General features: G+C 51.6%; 1 protein-coding gene across 3 annotated transcripts in view; it reads right to left on the reverse strand.

The window, feature by feature from the left end:
• Window positions 1-2268: 2268 nt before the first annotated feature.
• CORO2A (coronin 2A) overlaps window positions 2269-21705 on the reverse strand; it is a 53559-nt gene continuing 34122 nt past the window's right edge. For all 3 annotated transcript variants that reach the window (XM_045468098.1, XM_045468099.1, XM_045468100.1), the window contains exons 3-12: window positions 13306-13422; window positions 10671-10820; window positions 8936-9115; window positions 8064-8180; window positions 7175-7279; window positions 6347-6443; window positions 5458-5570; window positions 5019-5109; window positions 3862-4106; window positions 2269-2620 (exon numbers count right to left, since the gene is read on the reverse strand). In XM_045468098.1, coding sequence (XP_045324054.1) covers window positions 2489-2620; window positions 3862-4106; window positions 5019-5109; window positions 5458-5570; window positions 6347-6443; window positions 7175-7279; window positions 8064-8180; window positions 8936-9115; window positions 10671-10820; window positions 13306-13422 — 1347 coding nt within the window. In that variant the 3' untranslated portion in view covers window positions 2269-2488. The remainder of the gene's footprint in view (window positions 2621-3861; window positions 4107-5018; window positions 5110-5457; window positions 5571-6346; window positions 6444-7174; window positions 7280-8063; window positions 8181-8935; window positions 9116-10670; window positions 10821-13305; window positions 13423-21705) is intronic.

Consider the following 21705-nt stretch of genomic DNA (forward strand, 5'->3'; position numbering starts at 1 on the left):
GGCCCGACCCTGCAGATGCTGGGCAAGTTCTACTTCATCAGTCAAGAATATAAACAAAAACACAATTTTTAAAAAATGGCTTAAAAAAATATTTGATAAAAATTACCTATCCCTCTCCCTTGCTGTGAAATCACTTAAATTCATTTAAATAATCCTAGTTGTAAAAACAAAACAAAACAACCCAAAAACAGTTTTGTTCATGGATGCCTTCATATTGTTTTTAAGCATGAGGTCTGGGTCCCTGAGGGGTAGGGAGAGCTCGAGAAGGTTATGTGCAGAGGAGGCATTCGGGTCCCTCCCCGGGCTCAGCCCCACCTCCAGCTCTTTGCAGCCAGTGCCTGTGGGCACGATGCTTCTTCATTCTCTGACAAGGACATGGGGATAGTATCATTATTCTGACCACGGGAATTATTCTGGCCCATGTTAGAATTAGAGTTAGATGTGCCAGGGAGTGGAGGTGGGAGGGCTTTGTAAACTGTGAAGTGCTGGCCACAAATGAGGTGGGAGAGGTAACCCCATCCAGTGGAGCTCTGCTTCCCTGGCAGTGCCTGGGATTTGGCCTTCGGCGAGCCCCAGTGACTGAGTAAACAAGATAGGGAACGTGGGCATCTGGGGCGTGCAGTCAGACAAGGGGACCAAGCCATGGCTAGGGGAGGGGGCACTCGGGCACAGAAACCTCATCGAGTTGCAGCCGGGGGCCCAGAGAGATGTGGGACGATGCTTCCAACCCGGACTTAGAGGGTGGGGTTGGAGTCCCAGAGCCTATCTGGTGCTCCTTGTCCCCCTCTGTACCACACATAGGTACAGATGGGCTAACGCAGTGGGTCTCCAGCCTCAGAGTATTGCAGAATCACCTGGGAACTTCTAAAAACATACACAAAGCCAGGCCCTGCTCTGGAGATTCAGCTTCAGCTGGTCTAGGGCTGGGACGGGGCATCTGTATTTCTCCAACACTCTCAAGAGGACCCTAATGTACAGCTTGGGTTGAAACCTACCAGGCCAAGTGGGCTCCTGCAGTCCCCATCTTAGCTCCATGATCACCTTGTCCAGTGGGCAAAACCCATCATCTGCACATGCTCAGTAAGGTTGGGAGGAGGCGGGGGGGGGCATTTGACTTCCAACGTTCCCCATCTCTAGCTGGGCTGCTGTACTGACCACCGAGAAAGAACCTTAGAGAACAGGCTCAGAACACAGGTTCACAAAGGAGGGACACATAAAAACTCTCAGGCTGGCAGGGGACTTCAAGGCCATTTGGCCCTACTTCCTTGCCTAATGCAGTCATCCCTCTCCAGAAGCCCGCATGAGTGGGTGGCCAGAGGCTCTGCTGGCATCCTGCCAAGTGTCGGGGCTTCCTACCTCTTGGACTGAAGCCTGCCTATACCCTCCTGGAGCAGGCAGGCTCTGGGACCTGAGGGCTTTGGTGGTGGCAGTCAGTGGTCATAGGCACCACCCTGATGTCTGCTTCCCCACATGAGGGGTAGTGTCTGCCCACATTTGGCTGATTCTGGTTCAAGAGAGGACGGTTTTGGTCTCCTATCCGTGTTCTAGAACTGGGCCAAACCTCGACTTATTTCCCAGAGGTTAAACTCCCTCTGCCCTTTCACCAAGGTCTTGTGAGTTCCTATAGCAGACCCAGATCATCACCTTATATAGGTAGTTTTCCTCAGGTCAAGACCAAGGTTTCTTGTCTCAGGTGGCAGATCCTGTAGAGGGCAGCACATGCCAGGGTCCCCTAGTTCAGATGGAGAAATTGAGACCAGAGAGGGAGTAACTTGAAAGAGGTACAGAGCGAGTCAGGGGCACAGAAGAGGCCAGAACAAATGGATTTCTGCCCTCTGGGCTGAGGGCTGCTTCAGACTAGAAGCAGCAGAAAGACCGACCCAACAGACCAGAAGCTTGACCCAGCCCTGCCATGAACCGTCTGCAGACCCTGATCACTTGCCTCTCTTTGGGCCTCAGTTTCCCCACCTGTAAAATGAGGAAGTTGGGCCAGATCACAGTTTTTCAAACTTCTAAATGTTTTTTCAGAAGCAGAATTATGTATTCCATAGAAGCCAATATATAAATCAGAGAGAAGGGGAGCTGTGTGGTTGGAACGGGGTGGGGGGGGAGCACAGCCCTCCTGCTTAGCCTTCCTCTCGTTCTATGGACCCCAGATTGAAAATCTCCTAGGGCCTTCCAGCTCTAATTTTGTACAATGTTCTTTCCCTTAAGAAGTTACAGCTCATTGTGGACCCTTAAAAACAGAATTAACCAGAAGGCAAGATATCGTCTACAAAGAGTCAATTCAGACAGTGTCGTTTTGAGAAGGCAAATAGAAAAACGGCACCACGTCCCTCCCACTAGAATCTTCCAGCGACCGAGAGTTTCGTTTTCTGGTAAAAAATATAGAAATAGTGGTTGTTGTTGGGGGACTTGTGGTTTGGTTCTGGACCTCCCCATGGAGCCGAGTGGTGTCCCTGAGGGCGAGGAGGGCAGACATCTCTGCTCAGAACCTCTCTGAGCCCATCCGCAAGTTTTTGATCTCCAGTTCCAACTGTTTGGCCTGGACCTCGCGCTGGGTCACCAGCTCCCGGAGCCTCCGGATCTCCTCCTGTTGCCGATAAAACATCTGCAGCAGCTGGGAAAGTACAGAACAGAGAGAAATGTCACTCGGTGCCCCAGGATGGGAGGGGCCAGAACACCAGCAGGAAGGACAAAATGTTGCTCCCTTTTCACTCAGAAAGATGGAGGTGATTACCACGGCTGAGGCCTGAGGGAGCAACCATTGCACAGATCTTTTATAAAACCTTGTCTGGGGTGCCTGGGTGGCTCAGTCAGTTAAGCGTTCGATCCACATGTTTGTGGTCATGATCCACAGTTTGTGGGTTTAAGCCTCGCGTCGGGCTCTGTGCTGACGGCTCAGAGCCTGGAGCCTGCTTCGGATTCTGTGTCTCCCTCTGTCTTGGCCCTTCCCCGGCTCACACTCTGTTTCTCTCTCTCTCAAAAATAAATAAACATTAAAAAAAAATTTAAAAAACCTTGTCTTTACCCAAGAAATGAAATTTTAAAAGACTTGATCTTTCAGACTTTTTTTTTTTTTTTTTTTTTTTTGCATCCTTAGACCCCCTGTGGCACAGAGAAAAGGATACTTGGCCCTGAAGTCTGGAGATTGGACTTTTCACCACTGCTAAAATCGGTGGCCTCAGGCAAGTTACTTACCCTCCCTGAGCTTCAATTTCCTCCTCTAGGAACTAGGGGGCCAGAAAACTAACCTCGGCATTAACATAGTTGCTGCGCTCTATAGAATGCAACTGGGCGTTGGGTGCCCCCCACCTAAGGATCTCCAGATGCCACTGGATGCTCATGACACCCCTCCGAGGGGGTGTCAGCACTCCATTGTACCACTGTGGGGACTGAGGCTAAGAGAGACTCGGCCCCCGGGTCTGAGGTCCTACAGTCAGTACTTAGCAGAGCCAGGATCAGAATTCCGCTGTGAGATGCCAGTCCCTGTGTTTTCACCCACTACCCACTGACTCCCAGGGCTCTGGAGAGAATTCAGGGAGGTTATATACCACAGTGCCTACTGCAGGACCCAGCACACGGTAGGCACTTTTGACTCCGAAAGCACAGAAAATCCTAGTGTCAGAACTGGAAAGGACTTGGATGCCAGATCAAACCCTCTGCATTTCATAGATGGTCTTCCACCATCATCTATATGCAAACCCACCATCTTGGCATACAGATGGCGCTCACTGCCTGTCTGCTGAATGAATTAACAAAGTGAGTTAAGTGGCCAGGCCAGGGCACACAGCTGGTTGTTTTTCTCACCCCTCATTTTCTCCCCCCCTTCCAAGTACAGCCCCCACCCCTCGTTCACACCTCGTTCTCTGTCTTTGGTGGGGGACACTCGAAGACGTCAAAGCCGTTTGTGAGCCGGGTTTTCTTCTCTTCCAGCCTGTGTTCTGCTGCCCTCCTTGGCATCTTCCCCTCCGGCAGGGAGAAGGGCCTCTGGCCATCTTCTACAACCAGCTGTTCTGTCCGGTTGAGGGAGGGGGGTCTCTCTGGGAGCGGTGGCTGGGAGCTCAGCTGCTCGGAGCCTGGCCTTAGGGACACCAGGACCGGCCCTGGGAGGGAAGCAAAGGGCTGCATGAGGACTGAGTGTTCATGAGCAGATGCTGCCACATGCAGACACGCACAGTCACGTGATGGAAATGGAGCTCTGGCCACACGCAGACACCAGCCTGCACACCAGGGCACCAGGAGAGCACACACACACACACGCACACGTGTGATCTAGGTGATGCCCGGTTTGTAGGAGCAGCACAGTGCACACCCTGGAGCTGCCCCTAAACACCGTGAGTGCCTCCAGTGAAGCTCTGCCCTTGCTCTGTGGGGACAGTCCCACGCGCATTGTGCTCTGCCGTCTACCAGTTCATGAATCCTCCCAGCAGCCCTGAGAAGCAGGGGAGGCAGGTATCACAGTCACAGAGGAGGCAACAGGCCCAGAGAGCAGCAGAGCAAGTGTTGCCCAAAGCAGAGAGGCAGAAGGACAGGGACGTCCCAGTCATACAGGCAGCTGCTGGGGCAGGGCTAGGGACCACACACAGCCTCCCCTGGGCTGGCCCTCAGGTGGAGAGAACAGGGAGGGTGTCAGCACAGGGAAGGAGGGCCTGAGGTGGGGTGGGGCAGCTGCTGCCCAGAGGGTCTCTCAGGTCGAAGAGCAATGCACCCATGTGGATGGGAGGAAAGGCAGGGGCATCCGGCTGAGACTCTCCAGTCACTCTGCACAGCCTGGAGTTTCCAGAAGTTTTCCACGGAACAAAATTCCTTGATTTGGAAAAGAGTTGCCTGAGCCACCTGGGGCAACGCCTCCCTTCTCGGACCATCCTAGTCCCTGGGGACCAACTGTCGAGGCCCACCTGTCCAGGGTTACGGGAGAACACAACTAGAGGCCGGACCCCGCTCAGCTACTTGGGGCCACTAGACACTCTATTTCCCCGCACGTTTGCGCCGGGCCTCTTCTCAGCCTCCCTCACCTTTATTCATCCCACAGAGCCACTCCTGGGCCGACAGAGAGGGCTGGGTTCCTGCCGTGGGTGGGTAGATGTCCTCTTGGTAAGACTCCGACTGCAGGAGAAGCCAGGACAGTGAGGGCTGGGATGGCAAAGGGGCTGCCCAGACAGGAGGGCCCTTAGGGAGCTGGGGTCCAGGCTTTCCCCACCTGTGAGTTGAGGAAACCAAGGCCCAGAGAGCAAAGGGGCATGGCCAAGGTCACACAGCAACTCAAGAGCAGAGATAGGGCGAGACTTAGGCAGCAACACTGCACTGACAATGAGGAAGGCCTTCCCCTTGAGGAGTGGCCCTCAGCCTCCCTGCTGTTGCCCCAGGGGCCTGGGCTCCAGGCTCCAGGTCCGGGGCCTGTTCTCTCCAGGAGGGGTTCCTGCCTCCCTCACAGATGGCTGCCACCACCCTTACCCGCCGGGGTACAATCATGGATACAGGCTCGATGAGGTTTTTGGTTGTAATCAGCTTATAGAAGCGGAAGATCTCGCAGGAGGACACGTCGAGACCTCTCTTTGGCATGACACCTGCGGGCAGATGGTCAAGGAGGGCTAAGAGGTTCTGGCTGGGCTGCGGTCACAGGGGCCCCGGTGTGAGTGGCAAAGCCAGGTCGCACACCCGGACGTGAGCAGAGAGTACCCTCCTCCCGCCACCGTTCCCTCTACAAACAGTTCATGAACAAATACCTACACGGTGCTGGGGAAATGAGACTCTGTCCTCACCTTCAAGGACTTCGGTGATTTTAGCTTGGCTTTTATAGGAAGCATGCTCTGCTCAAGGCCCTCCGTGACCAGCCCCCCAGCTTGGCCCCAGCTGCTCTGAACAGAGCTCTACCCCCGTTTTCTGATTAGTGTTAGCGTGGTATCTTTCTCCTTCCCTCTGCACCCAATCTGTGTCTTCATGTTGAAGTGGATTTCTTATAGCCCACATATAGTCGCATCTTGTTTTGTTTTTTTGCAAACACACTTAAAAAGTAGGGGCTCTCCTCGGTCAGTCTCTCTTACATCCTGGCTACTGTTGTAACTGTTCTACCTTGGCCTACAACACCTTCATGCTCTCCCCATGCTGTGCTCTGTTCTCCCTTTGGCTCCTCAAGTATTGCCTCCTCTGAGAAGCCCTCCCTGACTTCCCGCTGCATGTTCCCGGAGGACCTCCTGTACACCTCCATCAGGCCTCCCGTAGAGTCAATGTTGATCTATCATCTCCCCTCCCAGATGTGGGCCCCTCCAGGGCAGGCCCCTCCTCTGACTCGTTCCTGTCTCCCCAGGTCCCACGTGGCCTCAGTGCACCACACCACACTCACCAATCCCCTTCTGGGGGTTGTAGGAGCGGTATTCCGTCAGGTAGTTCAGGTGAGGTTTGTCGGCACTCACTTCATAGTAGCGGATGTTTCCATCTCCCTGAGGAGCAGGAGGGTGCGCTCAGAGCCAGTTCCCACCGGCCCGCTCCCGACCCCTGTCGCCACGCAGCGGTGAGCTGGCAAAGCCTCTTCACACAAGAAAACACCAGGGGACTGTCGCCAAGGCACTGGGGGGCCTCATTGTGACATCCCATCCCCCCAACCATGACCCAAAGCCCACCCATGCGCCTCCAAGGCAGAAGCTCGGTGGGGGAGCACAGGCATGAATCTCACTGCCAGCCTCACAGAAAGGTCAGAAGTGGCAGGCGCTGAGGCCATCAGGCGGGTCTTGGTGCCTTGGGGCACTTCTGGTTGTTGTTGTCATAATAACTGGGGAGGGTGGAGGCTGCTCCTGGCATTGGCGGGTAGGAGCTGGGATGCCAAATGATGGTCCTACCTAATGAAGACCTGCTCCACCCCAAATTTGAAGATGCCCTTATTGAGAAACACCGACTGGTCCCTCGTCATCTGGATCCAGAGCTGAAGAGGGACAAGCTTGGGGTGTCTGACCAAAGCCATGGCCCTAGGTGTTCCTGGGGAGCCAGGAAGGTGGGCCAGGTGCTGTGCTCACCAGAGGGCCAGAGTGTGCGGTACCTCCCGCCTGTCCCTATCCCTGCCCTGCAGGCTGAGGGCGCCAGGCTGCTGTCTGGCTACGGGCAAGGCCGGGCTGGGGTAGTTCTGCTTCCTGCCTCAGCGGTGCAAGCGGCCACCTCCCTCCCAAGACAGGCTGACCTTCCCCACCACGTAGAGCATGCTGGTGTCTGCGTCGTAGAAGGGAAACAGCACGCCCGAGGAGCCATCCAGGTCCTCCTCTGAGAGAGGCACAGAGAGGTTGTCCTGTAAGGGAAGGGAAGTCAGAAAGGCCTGTGGGTCGCTCCTGGGGAGGGTGGAGATGAGAATCCCCGTCAAGGGGCTCTGGATGTGTGTGTGTGTGTGTGTGTGTGTGTGTGTGTGTGTGTGTATGCGCGCGCGCGCGCAAGAGAGAGAGAGATAGAGAGAGAGAGAGAGAGAGAGAAAGAGAGAGGGAGGGAGACCACCCCTTTTCTTTTGCCGGCATTTTGCCTTTCACAGATCGCTTCTCACATGCCTGATCACACACCAGCCCTCCCCTGCTTGTTTTATGATTTGTTGTGAAAGATGATGGAGATGTAGAGAGAGAAAGTGATTTGTCTAGTCTTTGAAACTCTAGCCAAGTGATCCTTCCAATCAATACTGCTTGGCCTGGCCCTCACCCTCACCCCCCTCAGCTGCTCTTTCTGCCCACATGCCTTGGTGTTTCCTTCCAAGCCCTTGCTCCAGATGTCTCCTCTGCCCAGAAGGTCATCTCCTTTCTCTCCCCCCAGCCCCTGCCCTGTCCTGGTCCCAGAAGTGGCCACCTCCCTCCACCCCCTACACCACGGCCACTGTCCCCTTGAACGAGAAGATGCACAAGGTCTGGGCTCGCCCCACCAGCTGCTGGCATCTCCCTGTTATTCATCCCTGGGTCCTTCACACCAGGCAGGCTGTGCTAAGTAAGTGCTTGAGAAATGAGCAAGGGAGTGAATGAATGAATGAATGAAGCCAGCACTCAGCTGAAGGGTGATGGTGAGGGGCAGGGTGCGGGCTCACACAGGAGACTCACCTGGTCCCACACGGCCATCTGACGGTGGTTCCACCGGGATGTGCCTGTGGACAGCAGCTTCTTCAGGTTCCCCAGAAACAGCACTTTGTTGGCCCGGTGCCCCTTGTAGCTGGCTTCCTGGACAGTATGTACAGTCAGGGACTCCCAGGCAGCAAGCAGCTAGGGTCTCTGGCTTCCCTGCCTTTGCTTGTGCTGTGGCAGGACCTGGAATGCCTTCCTTGTTCACTCCAGCTCTGCTTAGAGAATCTTTCCAGAGGGACCACCTCCAGGGAGCCTTCCAGAGACCCCCCCACTCCCACCCCATCCACATTGAGTCTCTCCTGTTATTTTTGGTGAGAGTTCTTTTTTCTGAGCCAGGATAGAGGCAAACTTCTGCTCAGCTCCATGCTCTTTCTGAAAGATGACTGAGCACTCTATCACTGTATGCAAGGCATGGGGCTGGGCGGGCACTGTCATCTGGATTATCTCATTTAGTCCTCCAAGAGGAAGGACTAATGGTCCATTGTTGTAGATAAGGAAACAGTGGCCCAGAGAATGGGAAGTGCTTGCCTAAGGTCACACAGTGGACAGACAGTCGTGTCATGCCTCTTGACAGAGCTAAGGCACATTGACAAGCTCTAGAGTTAGACCAGGGTCAAAGCTCAGCTTTCAGTGTGGGCACGTCACCTTACCTCTCTTCAGCCTCAGTTTTTTCATCTGAAGATTGGGGGTGACATCCGCTACCTCCCAGCCGGGAGGACAGAAGCTATAGCACATGTGAAGGCTTGGCCAGAATGCTGATGGCATTACCGCCCTGTTCTCTGAAGCCTCCCCCAGCCCCTCACCACTCCTTGCTCCTCTGTCCCCAAGCCCGATCCCAACCCAGCACACACCTGGAGGACGGCCCCTGCCCGGGGGTCGAGAATCCGAATCTTGCGGTCTTTACAGGTGGTGGCCAGCAGGCTGCCACTGGGGTTGAAGGACATGGAAAGGATCACGTCTTGGTGGCAGCAAATTGTCCTCACGGGGTTATTGATTACAGACTCCGTTGTGTCCAGGTTCCAGACCATCACCTGTACAGCAATGAGCTGGCTCTGAGCACAGTGTTGCCCCGCCCCTGGCTCCCACAGTCGCAAGCCCGCCAGGCTGCAGTGAAACATGGTATCCCCAGGAGGGAAGACACAGATGGCAGTCTGGCCAAGAAGCCTTGGGTGGGAGGATGGATCTGCCGGCTGAAGCTGCCACGTGGCAAAAGGGGAAGCTGGGAGTCAGGCTGTCTGGTGGTGAAAAGAAAACACCATCTGCTTTGGAGCAACAAAACATCCATGGCTGGAGGACCGTAGGGGATGAGCTAGACCAGGGGGTTTCAAACAGTTATTAGTAGCAGTTTCCACCTCACACAGATAAACAGGACTGCCATGTTTAGCTGCATAGGTTGTGCACTGCACAGCTCCAGGGCAATCCATTCTCATAGCCCATGGTATGAATTGCACCCCCTGGAGCTGTGTGCAGAATAATGTGCACAATCATCGCAGCGCCCTGCACACTCACCCTACATAAACAGAAAAAAGAGCACTTCTGTTCAGGAGGGAAGAGACCCTGGGGCGCCTGGGTGGCTCAGTCAGTTAACTGTCCGACTTCGGCTCAGGTCATGATCTCCGTGGTCCGTGGGTTTGAGCCCCGCATCAGGCACTGTGCTGACAGCTCAGGGCCTGGAGCCTGCTTTGGATTCTGTGTCTCCCTCTCTCTCTGCCCCTCCCCTGCTTGCTCTCTGTCTCTCTGTCTCAAAAATAAAAATAAACATTAAAAAATTTAAAGAAAACAAGAAGGGAAGAGGCCCTGCCAGCCACTCCTATCCCACCCTTTCTTCATCACAGAAGCCCCCGAAGTGCCTCTGTGAAGCCCCATGTCGTGAAGGGATGAGTTTAAAAACCATGGCTATGGTCACACCAACTCCATTTGTGTACAGATAGAGAAACTGAGGCCTAGAGAAGACAAGGGACTTTCCCAGTTCATACTGCAAGGCAGAAACTTAGTTGGAATAGAATCTAGGGCTCCTATCCTGTGAATTTTCCCAATCCACAGGCCCACAGACTTCCAGCTTGGCCGTCAACAGGGCAATGGGAAGCTTCTCTGGCCAGGGCCCAGCCCAACCCATCCCCTCCAGGCAGATTAATGGGTTGAACAGTGTACTCCCCCCCCACCCCCAACCCCAAATTCAGGTCCACCTGGAGCCTCAGAATGTGACCTTATTAGGAAACAGGATCTTTGCAGATGTAATTAATTATGATAAGGTCATACCGGATTAGCATGGGCCCTACAACCAGTGACTACAACCAGTGTATAAAAAGAGCAAAGGACACACAGAAACACAGAGAAGGCCATGTAAAGCTGGAGGCAGGCTGAAGTGATACAGCTCCAGGCCAAGGAATGTGTGGAGCCACCAGAAGTCCCAAGAGGCATGGGAGGATTCTTCCCTAAGATCTTAGGACAGAGCGTGGCCCTCCTGATGCCTTGATATCAGATTTTTGGTCTCCAGAACAATATAAAAATAAAGTTCTGTTGTCTTAAGCTGCCCAGTTTGGTCATTTGTTAGGGTGGCCCCAGAAACTGAGTGCATGGACCCACCTTGTAGTCATAGCCAGAGCTGAAGAGGATGTTGGCGGCCGTGGGGTGCCACTCCACCAGGCCCACCCTGCGGGCATGGCCCATCAGCTCCTTCCTGAAGACTGTGAGGTTCTTCGTCAGCAGCTGCGTGGGGATGTCCCAGATCTTAATCTTTCAGGGGAGACACAGCCGGTGGGGGAGTGTTGTTAGCGAGGGTCACCTTGGCACCCCAGCCACCCTAAGCCACAGAGCTGGCAGTGCCCAGCAGAAGGGCCAGGGGAGTGCTCTCTGTATCCATCTCTCACTCAGTGGAGGGGCAGGGAACCCTTAGAGGGACAGAGGCTTTGCCAAGGTCTTCCAGCCCAAACAGGGGCTGACATTGCCAGAGCTGAGCCCAGACCTCCAGATCTCCCTCTTGGTAATCCTTGCCATCCTAATGACCTGAGTTGTGGGGAGCTGGGTGGGCCATAGGCCTGACTCCCAGGCTGATGTCAGAGCAAATCCGACTCCCAGCCTAGACTATCTCTCAGAGTACACTGGTCTACCCCTTCCTTGTCCCAAAGGTGTAGGCTAGGAGGAAGGCTCAAATGCCAGGAGGAGGAGTTTGTGCTATATTGTCAGGGCACTAGGGAGCCAGTGCAGTCTCTGGAGCAGGATAGGGTAGGGAGAAGCTCTTTCCTTTGGAGTGCCCCCCTTGGATGGCCTGGAAGAGGAAAGATGAAGGGTCAGAAGGCCAGGCTGCAGGGGGTCACAGCCTGTATTCCACAGTAAGGGCCTGGGAGGAGGGGCTGGGGCCTCCTTCCAGAGCAGTGTTGTTGAGCATGGAAGGGGCTTCCTTGGTAGAAAGTAAGCTCCCGGTTACGGAGGGGATGGCCAGTAACCTGATATTCTTTGTTGTCCTTTGGGGTTCTCAGGCCCCTATGTGATTGTATGTCCCTTTTCCCTCAGAGATACCCAGGGTTTTCAGGTAGACTTTGTTTTTGATTCGACAAATATTTATTTCCTGGTCATCTGGATTTAAAACCAGGAAGGCAGCCCCATGAGGCGAGTGCCAGGGGCTCTAGACGACGAGTTGGGTGAATCCTATTACTGCACAGAACTGGCCCCTGCTGGAGGACGGACTTCGGGCAGACCTGTGTGGGAGGGGCAGAGACCACCCCCCAGACTCCTCAGAGCTACAGGGTCATCCCTGCCCCACAGGGTGGGGACAGGGAGGAGACAGCTGAACACTCTACATGGGAGGGCCTGAGGTTAGGCACTGCCACCCCCGATACTTGTGTGCACTCTTCCTGCCGCCGGGGGCATCTGGGAAGGAACTGGTGGCAGGAGATGAGAAAAGCTAGGAATTTCATGAAGATCTTGTAGGGAGTCTTCAAAGCAGGCCGGAAAAGGCAAGTATTTCAGGACTCAGAGTCAGAGTCAGGGGACAGAGTCAGATATTCAACATTCCACCATTGGAGGCAAAGCCAATTCTCACAGGGCCTGACTGCCCCTTCAGTGAAACCATCCTGGCAGATACTGTCCTTTACGCTCCTCGGCAACCCCTATATGCGACTGGCACAAGTCTTCTGAGAATTTTCCACTTGCTTCTCCTGACGAACTCGTCTGTTTCCTTTTAATCAGACAGTAAAGGCTTCTGCAATACATTCTATTTCCCTTTTTGCCTTGACTGCCAGGCAGCTCTGAGTTAAACCTGGAACTCTATGCTTGCAGCCCTTCAAAACCAACATTCTGAGTATTATTTCCTCACTTCCTCCATCTGTGGCTGCTGCCACTTAGGGAAGTGGCATAGCTCAGTGAAAACATACTGGGCTCTAGAATCAAGCCTCAGCCTGAAGCCTTGCTCAGACTGTGTGACTTTGGACAAACTGCTTCACCTCTCAGATCCTCAGTTTCTCCATAAAAAAAAAAAAAAAAAAATCCTACCTCGTGGGGCTGCCAGGAAGACAGATTTAAATGGTAACGTGTAGTTGAGAGTCAGGAACACAATGGGCACAAAATAAACTGTCACTGTGCCCTTCATCCTTATTTTAATCATCTGATCATATCTGTGTCTTTTGTTTTAAGCCATACTCACGGCATTTTTGAAGTGGGAACAGAAGAAATTATAAATAAGTAACACTGAACATTGTGGGTAGCAGGGATTATGACCCTGATCCAGAACAGGGACTCAAAAAAGTTGGTGGGGCTAAAGCTTTTGGGAAAGTTGTGGTGCCCATATTCATCTAAGGATCCCACTCTTATCCTTTTAAAGCTCCCCTCCCCACTGTCTGTGAGATTAAGTGTCACAATATTTTCTGACCACAATAAAAAATGCTCCTTAAAGCATTTTATAGTTCCCCCAAAAGATGGGCTTTTCCACTGGAATAGGAGTCTCTTTGGATCTTCATTAGCTGCTTGGGGGCTATTATGTCCATTCTATAAGTGGGGGGAACTAAGTCCCAGATAGGAGGCCTAAAGGTGTGGTGCTCCAAGTCCCAGAGCCCAGAACTTCTCCCACTCAATCTCACTAAGCCCCTCCCCACACAGTGACCTCACCTCATGAAGGATCAGCGGGTCAGGAGCATCAGAGCCAAGTACAGACACTATTCCATCTCCCTGTGCCCCAATCCCACTCATTTCGGGAAAGGGAACCGCCTTATGTGCTGATACTCACTGTGGTATCTTCAGAACAGGAGGCGATCTCAAAATCATTAAAAGGATTCCACTTGATGTCTAAGACGTTCCCTTTGTGCCCGCAGACCTTTGGGTAGTGGGGGTCCAACTTTCCTGTCTGCAAAACAGTGCCCAGGAGTGTTGGAGAGAAGAGGGGACTAATTCCACTTAAGCATCTGGTCAGTCGGGCAGTCAGCAATCACTGAGTAGACCGGAAAGTGTAAGGGACAGAACGGAGTGTGAATCTAGGCCCTACCACTATTCTCTGTGTGATGCTGGGGGAGTCACATCACTTGTCTGAGCTTCAGTGCCATCCTTAGTAGGTTCATAAGGTTCATGTTGAGTATCATAGATGAGGTGTGGAAAGGGTCTAGCACAGTGCCTAGCACGTAGTAGGTGTTCAGTAAAGGGATATTTCCCTTCACACACTGCTGATGGGAATGAAAAAATGGGGCAGCCACTTTGGAAAACAGTCTGGCAGTTCCTTAAAGGGTTAGACATAGAGTTACCATGTGACCTAGCGATTCCACTCCTAGGTATATCCCCATGAAAAATGAAAACACAAGCCTACGAAGAACCTGAACACCGATGTTTGTAGCAGCATTATTCATAATAGCCAAAAGGTGGAAACAACCCAAATGTCAATCAGTGGATGAATGGCTATGCAAAATGTAGTATATCATACAATGGAGTATTACTTCAGCCAAAGAGGGAATGTAGAACTGACACACACTGAAACATGGATGAACCCTGGAAAGATGCTGAGGGAAAGAAGTCAGATGTAAAAAGTCACACGTTGCATGATTCCACATAAATGATGGACCAGATGTGGTTTCATCGTTAGAGCACATTGATACATCTTCTGGTACCCAGTATTCAGAACCCTGAAAAATCCAGAGCAGGTAAATCCATAGAGACTGAGAGCAGATTAGTGGTTGCCCAGGACCCGGGGCAGGGGGGGGGGAGGGGGCAATAAGGAGTGACTGCTAATGGGTGTGGAGTTTCTTTGTGAGGTGATGAAATTGTTATGAAATCAGAGAGTGGGGATGTTTGCACAACCATGTTACTACCTTACAACCCCACTGAATCATACATCTTATTTTTTTATTTTTTTAAATTTGTATTTTATTATTGATACTTCAATTTCCTATTCATTTATTTATTTATTTAGAGAGAGAGAGAGAGAGGGAGTGCACGAGTGGGAGAGAGGGGCAGAGGGAGAGAGAGAGAGAATCTTAAGCAGGCTCTGTGCTCAGAGAGCCTGATGCAGGGCTCAATCCTATGACCCTGGGATCCTGACCTGAGCCAAAATCAAGAGTCCATCGTCCAACAAATGAGCCACTGAGGTGCTCCTGAATTGTATACTTTATTTTATTAAAAAATTTTTTTAATGTTTATTTATTTTTGAGAGAGAGAGAGCATAAGTGGGGCAGGGGCAGAGAGAGAGAGAGAAAAAGGGACAGAGGATCTGAAGCAGGCTCTGTGCTGACAGGGACTCGAACTCATGAACCGTGAGATCATGACCTGAGCTGAAATCAGATGCTCAACTGACTGAGCCACCCAGGTGCCCCTGAACTGTACATTTTAAAGTGGTGAGGGATGCCTGGGTGGCTTGGTCAATTGAGCATCTGACTCTTGGTTACAGCTCAGGTCATGATCTCACAGTTTGTGAGACTGAACACTGAGCCCCGTGTTGGGCTCTGTGCTGACAGCGTGGAGCCTGTTTGGGATTCTCGCTCTCCCTTTCTCTCTGGCCCTTTCCTGCTTGTGCACACACAGGTGCGCTCTCTCTCAAAATAAATAAATAAACTTTAAAAAAAAGGTGAATTTTATGGAATGTGAATTATACTTCAATTAAAAAGAAAAAAAAAAAGAGCATTTTCTTCCCTTTCCACTTTGCCTGCTGAGGATCGCTGTCTGGGCACTGGGGGGACACAGGTCCCAAGCTGAGACTTCTTGACCCGCACACGGACCTGGGTTTCCTGGGCCATGGCACAAGCGTGTCGGTTCAGTTACAGAAACCTGGAGCTGGCAGCGACCGGCACACTCAAGTCACACATCATATATGTCACACATCACATCGCACAGCTCGGCAGAACAGGCCCCAGGCCCTCTGCCTGCCAAAGCAGGCTTCGTCCACATCCACCATCCAACTTCAGATGCCAAAACACCACCCCCGCCCCCACCAGAAAGCTCTGCAGTCCAGTTTTCCATTCCCGAGGTATAGACAGCTGAGAAGAAAAATGGCCTACATCCATTCATTCAGCAAATCTACATGACATATGTAGGGACAGGCCCCATGCAAGGGGCTGGGGAGCACAGGATGTACTATTTGACCCCACAGGATCAATGCTCTCAGGATCTTTACAAAAGGTCTTTCAAGAACAGAGTGGGCTCAAGGAACACCCACCGCCTCTCCTAACCTCACCTCCCCAACTCTGTAGAAACCACTGAGACCCTGCCTAGTTGAGATCCAGCAAAGATGCAGAAGCATCTCGGACCTGGCTTAATAAGACTGCAGCTGCTATGGGAAAAGACACAGGGCTTCTGGGTCACTCTGGCAAACTAGCAAACACAGACACTGAGACCCTGGCTCATGGAGGCTTTATGCATGCATCTTAGTAGTTCTGCAAACAGAGGTAGTGGTCCTGGGCTCCCCTTCAGACATACTCTGCCCAATTCAGCTCTTACCTCTCGGGAAAGGGTATTAGACACCTCACCCTTGACTGGATCCCATACTGGAGGGGGAGCTCTATACAGGACATTATTTGATAAATTGGAACATGAAAGGTAGATTAAAGTATTGTTACAATGTTAAACTTTGTGAAGTTGATAACGTGATATGGTTATATAAGAGAATATTCGTACTTTTAGGAAACACTCAAGTATTTAGGGGTAAAGGTCAAAGGTATAGGTAATGTATCCTTGAATGGTTAGGAAAAGAAAATTATATCCTCATATATACATTCAGACAGAGAAAAGCAAAGAACTTGGACATGTGTCATTTGTTAGTGATGTGTGAGTTCCATTTGGGCTTCTCAACAAGAAGAGGGGTGCACGCCCCCTGCTCCTGGGGCCAGTGTCCTGGAGGGAGAACGTGCCCCGATAGGCCCTGCCCAGGTCTTGACAGGACCACCGCTCCGGCCAGCGACCTCTTGCCTCGCCTCCAGGCCATTCTGCCTGCTGTTGTCGGTGAGCTTTCAAAAATTAAAATCTGATCGTGTCCTGCACCTGCTCAAATTTTGCAAGCCCCTTTTTCCTCATGTGTAAAATGTGAATAATAATCTCTTCCTTACAGGGCTGTTATGAGGGTAAAATGAAATATTGTGCGTGAAAAGCCGAACAGTGGTGCCCTAGAGTAAGTGCTTAAAAAAGAGGAGCTGTTATTATGTGTATACATGTGCGTATGCATACCCACGTGTGTATAAAAAATGAGGGAAAAAAGACTGGAAGGAAAGGCACCAAAATGTTATTCATGGTTATTTGTAGACAGTGGGACAAATGGTAGTTTTATCATCTGTGTTTCTTTTTTAAAATTTTTGCAAACTTTCTATAAAACAGTGTGGATTTTGCAATAAACAAAAGACGTTTGTTAACACAAAACTCTAAACTTTCTGAAAAGATGGGTCCTTCCAGGATCGGCCAAAAATGTGTTATAAAACTGCAAATCTTTTTTTTTTTTTTAAGTTTATTTATTTATTTTGAGAGAGAAAGAGCGAGAAGCAGGTGAGGGGCAGAGAGAGAGGGAGATAGAATTCCAAGCAGGATCAGTGCTGTTAAGGGAGAAGCCCAATGTGGGGCTCAAACTCACAAATCATGAGATCACCACCTGAGCCGGGATCAAGAGTCAGACGCTCAACCGACTGAGCCACCCAGGCACCCCTAAAACTGCAGATCTTGAAGGGCTCTCAGAGACCAGGACCGGTAAAAACCCTTCGAACTCTCTTACCTGCCCCCATGGCAGGCATCACTAATGGATTACAGCTCTCTTGCTGGCCCCAAACTGGAGGGACTTGCTCAGGGTCACAGAGAATGTGGAGGGCAGAGTGGGCTGCAGCCCAGGGCTCTGGCTCCCAGGTGTATCTGTGCTGTATTTGCTGTGCTTGAGGGCTCTCAGCCCTCTTTGAGTCAGTGTCCTGCCCCACTTGTGCACACAGCCTTTCCTTCTCTTAGCTCATTTCCTGGGTCAAAGGGCATGAACAGTGCTGGGTCTTTCGTTATGGCACACCCAGTTGCTCTCTGGCTCAGAGCCCTGCCACAATTTTGTCCTGAAGGTTTCTGGGAAGAGCTGATCGTCAGGCTGGCCTTGGCTGACAGGAGGCAAGCTGCCCAGGAGCTCCATTCAGACCACTGTGGGTGGAGGCTCAGCTGAGCCTCAGACTCAGGAGGTGCTTGGGGGGCCAGGCATGGCTCAGATGGGGCAGCGCTCCTCCCAGGCCTCCCAAAGCAGAGACCCCAGCCCCAGACAACTTCTCTTCCTTCTCAGAGAACAAGGGATGGCTCGTTCTCCCCTGGGGCCAGCAGGTTGCTCTGCCTAACAAGGTTTTATGCTGAGGTCTGACATTAATGGACATTATTAGCCAGCCTGATGGGCTATTGACCGAGCTGCTAAAAGCCCTGTCATGACAGGGACATTTAGAATCAGGAGGCCACTTCTGCCTTTCAGTCCACTAGTCCAGCAGTCAGCCAGGGCCAGGCCTCTGATTTATGGGGGACGCCGCTCTAAATCAGGGGAGGTACACCCGCCCTCCTCGCAGACTGCAGGGAACCCTGGCTTGGGTGCAGAAGCTGGCTGCTCAGCCCGGAGAGATGCCACTTCCAAGTCTCGGTGGGGCTGCCCTGAGTGGATGGAACTGTGGGACCCGGAAGGCTGAGCTAGGCAGGTGGAGGACACTCTGGGGCAGGCAGACCTCAGCTTCTGGGATGGGACAGCGGTGCGGCCGTCCCCACAACACCCAGCACTCAACAGGGTGTGGCCATTCCCACAACAGTGTCACGACCTCCAGGAACCCTTCCAACAGCCCAGGGTGGACATGGAAGGCAGGGGCGGTAGGCACGAGTAGAGGTGGAGGTAGGCTGCATAGTGTAGAAGAGGTTAGGCAGGCACGCTGACTCAAGCTTCCTGGGTTCGAGTCCCTGCTATGGCACTTAACAACCGTGTGACCCTGGGCAAGAGACCTCAGCTGTCTGTGCCTCAGTTTCCTCATCTACAAAATGGCAACAGTAGTAGGACTTCGCAGGGTGCGCGTGATTACATGAGCTAATACAAGTAAAGCACTTTAAGACAGTGCCTGGTACATGGTAGGCTCTCAGTAAATTCACCAGCGTAAGTTTGTCAGAGCTAATCACAGTGACCCAGTTTTACTGTCACTCAAAATGCTTCAGGGGCCCAAGGATGTGCTCAGTGTGAGTCCCAACTGTTCCACAGGGGACTCCCATCTCTCCCTGCACAACTGATGGGTGACTGAGCCAGGGTGCCCTCCGTGAATAAAGTGATGCCTAGATCGTATTCCAATGAGTGAACTTGAACGAGCACGTTCCCACGCCTGTAAGGAATAGGTTTGTAAATGTTGTTCTTTAGAAACCATAATTTAGGGGGCCATTTATGTGCCAGGCCCACGCTTCGTGCTTCGCTCACATTATTTGATTTAGCTCCCAACCACCCCGGGGAGAATCGCCATTTAAGGTGCAGCAGTCAGGGAGCAGAGAGGTTGACAGTCATGTGCTAAGGGCCACAGAGCCAGTCTGCAGCAGAGCCCTGAGAACTGGGAATCTTTCCTCTCGCTCCCTGCTCTGCCGTTTGCCCCCATCTCCCTGTAGTTATCATTGGCATTGGGCACGACTCTCACTGAGGACCTCCCTGGAACTGGAAGAGACTTTCAAAAACAAAACAAAACAAACAAAACAGGAAGCAACATGTCATACTAGCCCACCCCCTACATTTCTAGAAAGAGAATCTGAGTGTGGAGGGAACAAATGTGTTCCACGGAAGGTTGGAGGTTCAACATGTTGGCTGGGACAGAGACAGAAGCCTGATGAGGAAGGCAGGATTCGTCTGCAGGCAATGGGGAGCTCTGGGAGGGGACCGAGCAGGGGAGTGACAGGGTCAGACACAAGCTTGAGAATCAGTGGGGCCTCTACTGGCACAGCAGCGAGGCGCCCCTCCCCTTCTCCCGGGCACCACAGTGTCAGTCTGACTCCTCTGATCTGGTCCACTCCCAGGGCCCATCCCCAGGGTTCTGCCTGCCCTTGTTTTCAGTTCTCCCCACCTACCACACCTCATGGCAAAGTCCACCCTGCACACCCCCAGGGGTGGCTTTGATGCAGGCCAGGCCCCAGGCTCAGGAGCCCAACCTGGCCTGTCCCCAGGCTCTGGGCGGGCCTGTCTCCACACCTTCCTGTTCCCTGAGCACAGCCCTTGTTGCCCAGGCTGCCAGAGTCTCTCTCCAAACAGTCTTGCCCTGGGTTACAGTGAGCGGAAGGAGCCTGCCTGCAGAATCACCCAGTACAGTACCTGAGACTGCCTAGTCCATCTGCGAATACATTCTAGGACGCTGTGGCGAGGTCAGGCACCTTCCGATACTTATGCTCCTGTATACACTCCATTAAATAATTAGCTAGTTTGTACCTCTGTTCCTTCTCATGGCTCTAGTTTACTGACACTTTTCTGTGCCTGGCTGGGATGTCATTCCTGGTATCTGACCAGCAGCCCATATAAACCAGAGCCCAAGCTGAGAAGCAGCACATAGACGAATTAAGCAAGAACAGGGCCCTGTGGCTACATCCAGGTCTGGGCCACATTCCAGTCCTTACCCTCAGGGTTCAGGGTCCTTGGGGAAGTCATCTCCCTGAGCCTCGGCATCCTCATCTGTACAATGGGGCAATACTTCCTACAGAAGGAGTTAAGGAAGGGATTGGCATAAGCACCATCCTTGGTCACCACATGAAAAAGGGCCCTACAGGCCTGTCTGTCTGGAAGTGCTGCGTCAGAGGCCCAGCATGCGTGTCCTCTCCCACTCTCCTCTGGTCCTACTCGAGCAGGCTGCCTGTGGTTACCTAAGAAAATATCAACCGAATGCAATGCGTGGATCTTTCTGGACCCTGATTCAAAGCAACCAAACGCAAAGAGGCATTTATAAGGCAATCAGGGACGTATCCACATGCACTGGGAATAAGGTGACACAGAAGATATTGTCAATGCTGCAATCCTGGCCCTGCACTTATGTCAGAAAATGTCTCTAGGTTTTAGAATTGCATGCTGAAATTTATAGGGGTAAAACGACAAAATGTCTAGGATTTGGTTTAAAATACCTCAGGAAAAAAAAAAAAAACATGGACGAAGCAAGATGAGCAAAGTCTTTAAAATTCTAGAATCTGGGCAAGAAGAGTCATACTATTGTTTTTATCTACTCTTGTGTTTGAAATTCTTTCATAATTACAAAAAGAACTAGATTAGAGACTAGCGACTGAAAATGTAGCTTGTAAACCAGCAGCGTCAGCATCACCTGGGAGTATGGATGTCAGAATTGATGCATAAAAATACAGGATGCCCAGGGATATTTAAATTTCAGATAAATGACAAAAAAGTTTTCAGTATAAGTATGCTCTGTGCAATATTTCATCTGTACTAAAAAATACCTTGGCAGTTTCTTACAAACCCAAACATGTAAAGCTACTTGAGGACCTAGCGACTGCACTCGTGGGCATTTACCCAGAGAAACGGAGACTTATCTTCATACAGAAATCTATATATGCCTAAAGCCCCAAATTGGAAACGATCTCGGTGGCTTTCAATGGGTGTCTGGTTAAACAAATGGCGCGCACCCACACCACAGAACGTTACTCAGCAATGGAAAAGAGTGAGCAATTGATCCATGCAACAACCTGGATGGATTTCCAGGAAATTACTCTGAGTGACCAAAGCTAAGCCCAAAAGGCTACATACTGTATGGTTCCATCTATGTGACATTCTTAAAATGGCCCAAGGATACAGAAAACATGAATAGACACTTCTCTAAAGAAGACATCCAGATGGCCAACAGGCACATGAAAAGATGCTCTACATCGCTCCTCATCAGGGAAATACAAATCAAAACCACACTCAGACATCAACTCACACCAGTCAGAGTGGCCAAAATGAACAAATCAGGAGACTATAGATGCTGGACAGGATGTGGAGAAACGGGAACCCTCTTGCACTGTTGGTGGGAATGCAAACTGGTGCAGCCGCTCTGGAAAACAGTGTGGAGGTTCCTCAAAAAATTAAAAATAGATCTACCCTATGACCCGGCAGTAGCACTGCTAGGAATTTACCCAAGGGATACAGGAGTACTGATGCCTAGGGGCACTTGTACCCCAATGTTTATAGCAGCACTCTCAACAATAGCCAAATTATGGAAAG

This window comes from Leopardus geoffroyi, chromosome D4, assembly GCF_018350155.1.
Source record: "Leopardus geoffroyi isolate Oge1 chromosome D4, O.geoffroyi_Oge1_pat1.0, whole genome shotgun sequence".
NCBI classification, from domain to species: Eukaryota; Metazoa; Chordata; class Mammalia; order Carnivora; family Felidae; genus Leopardus; species Leopardus geoffroyi.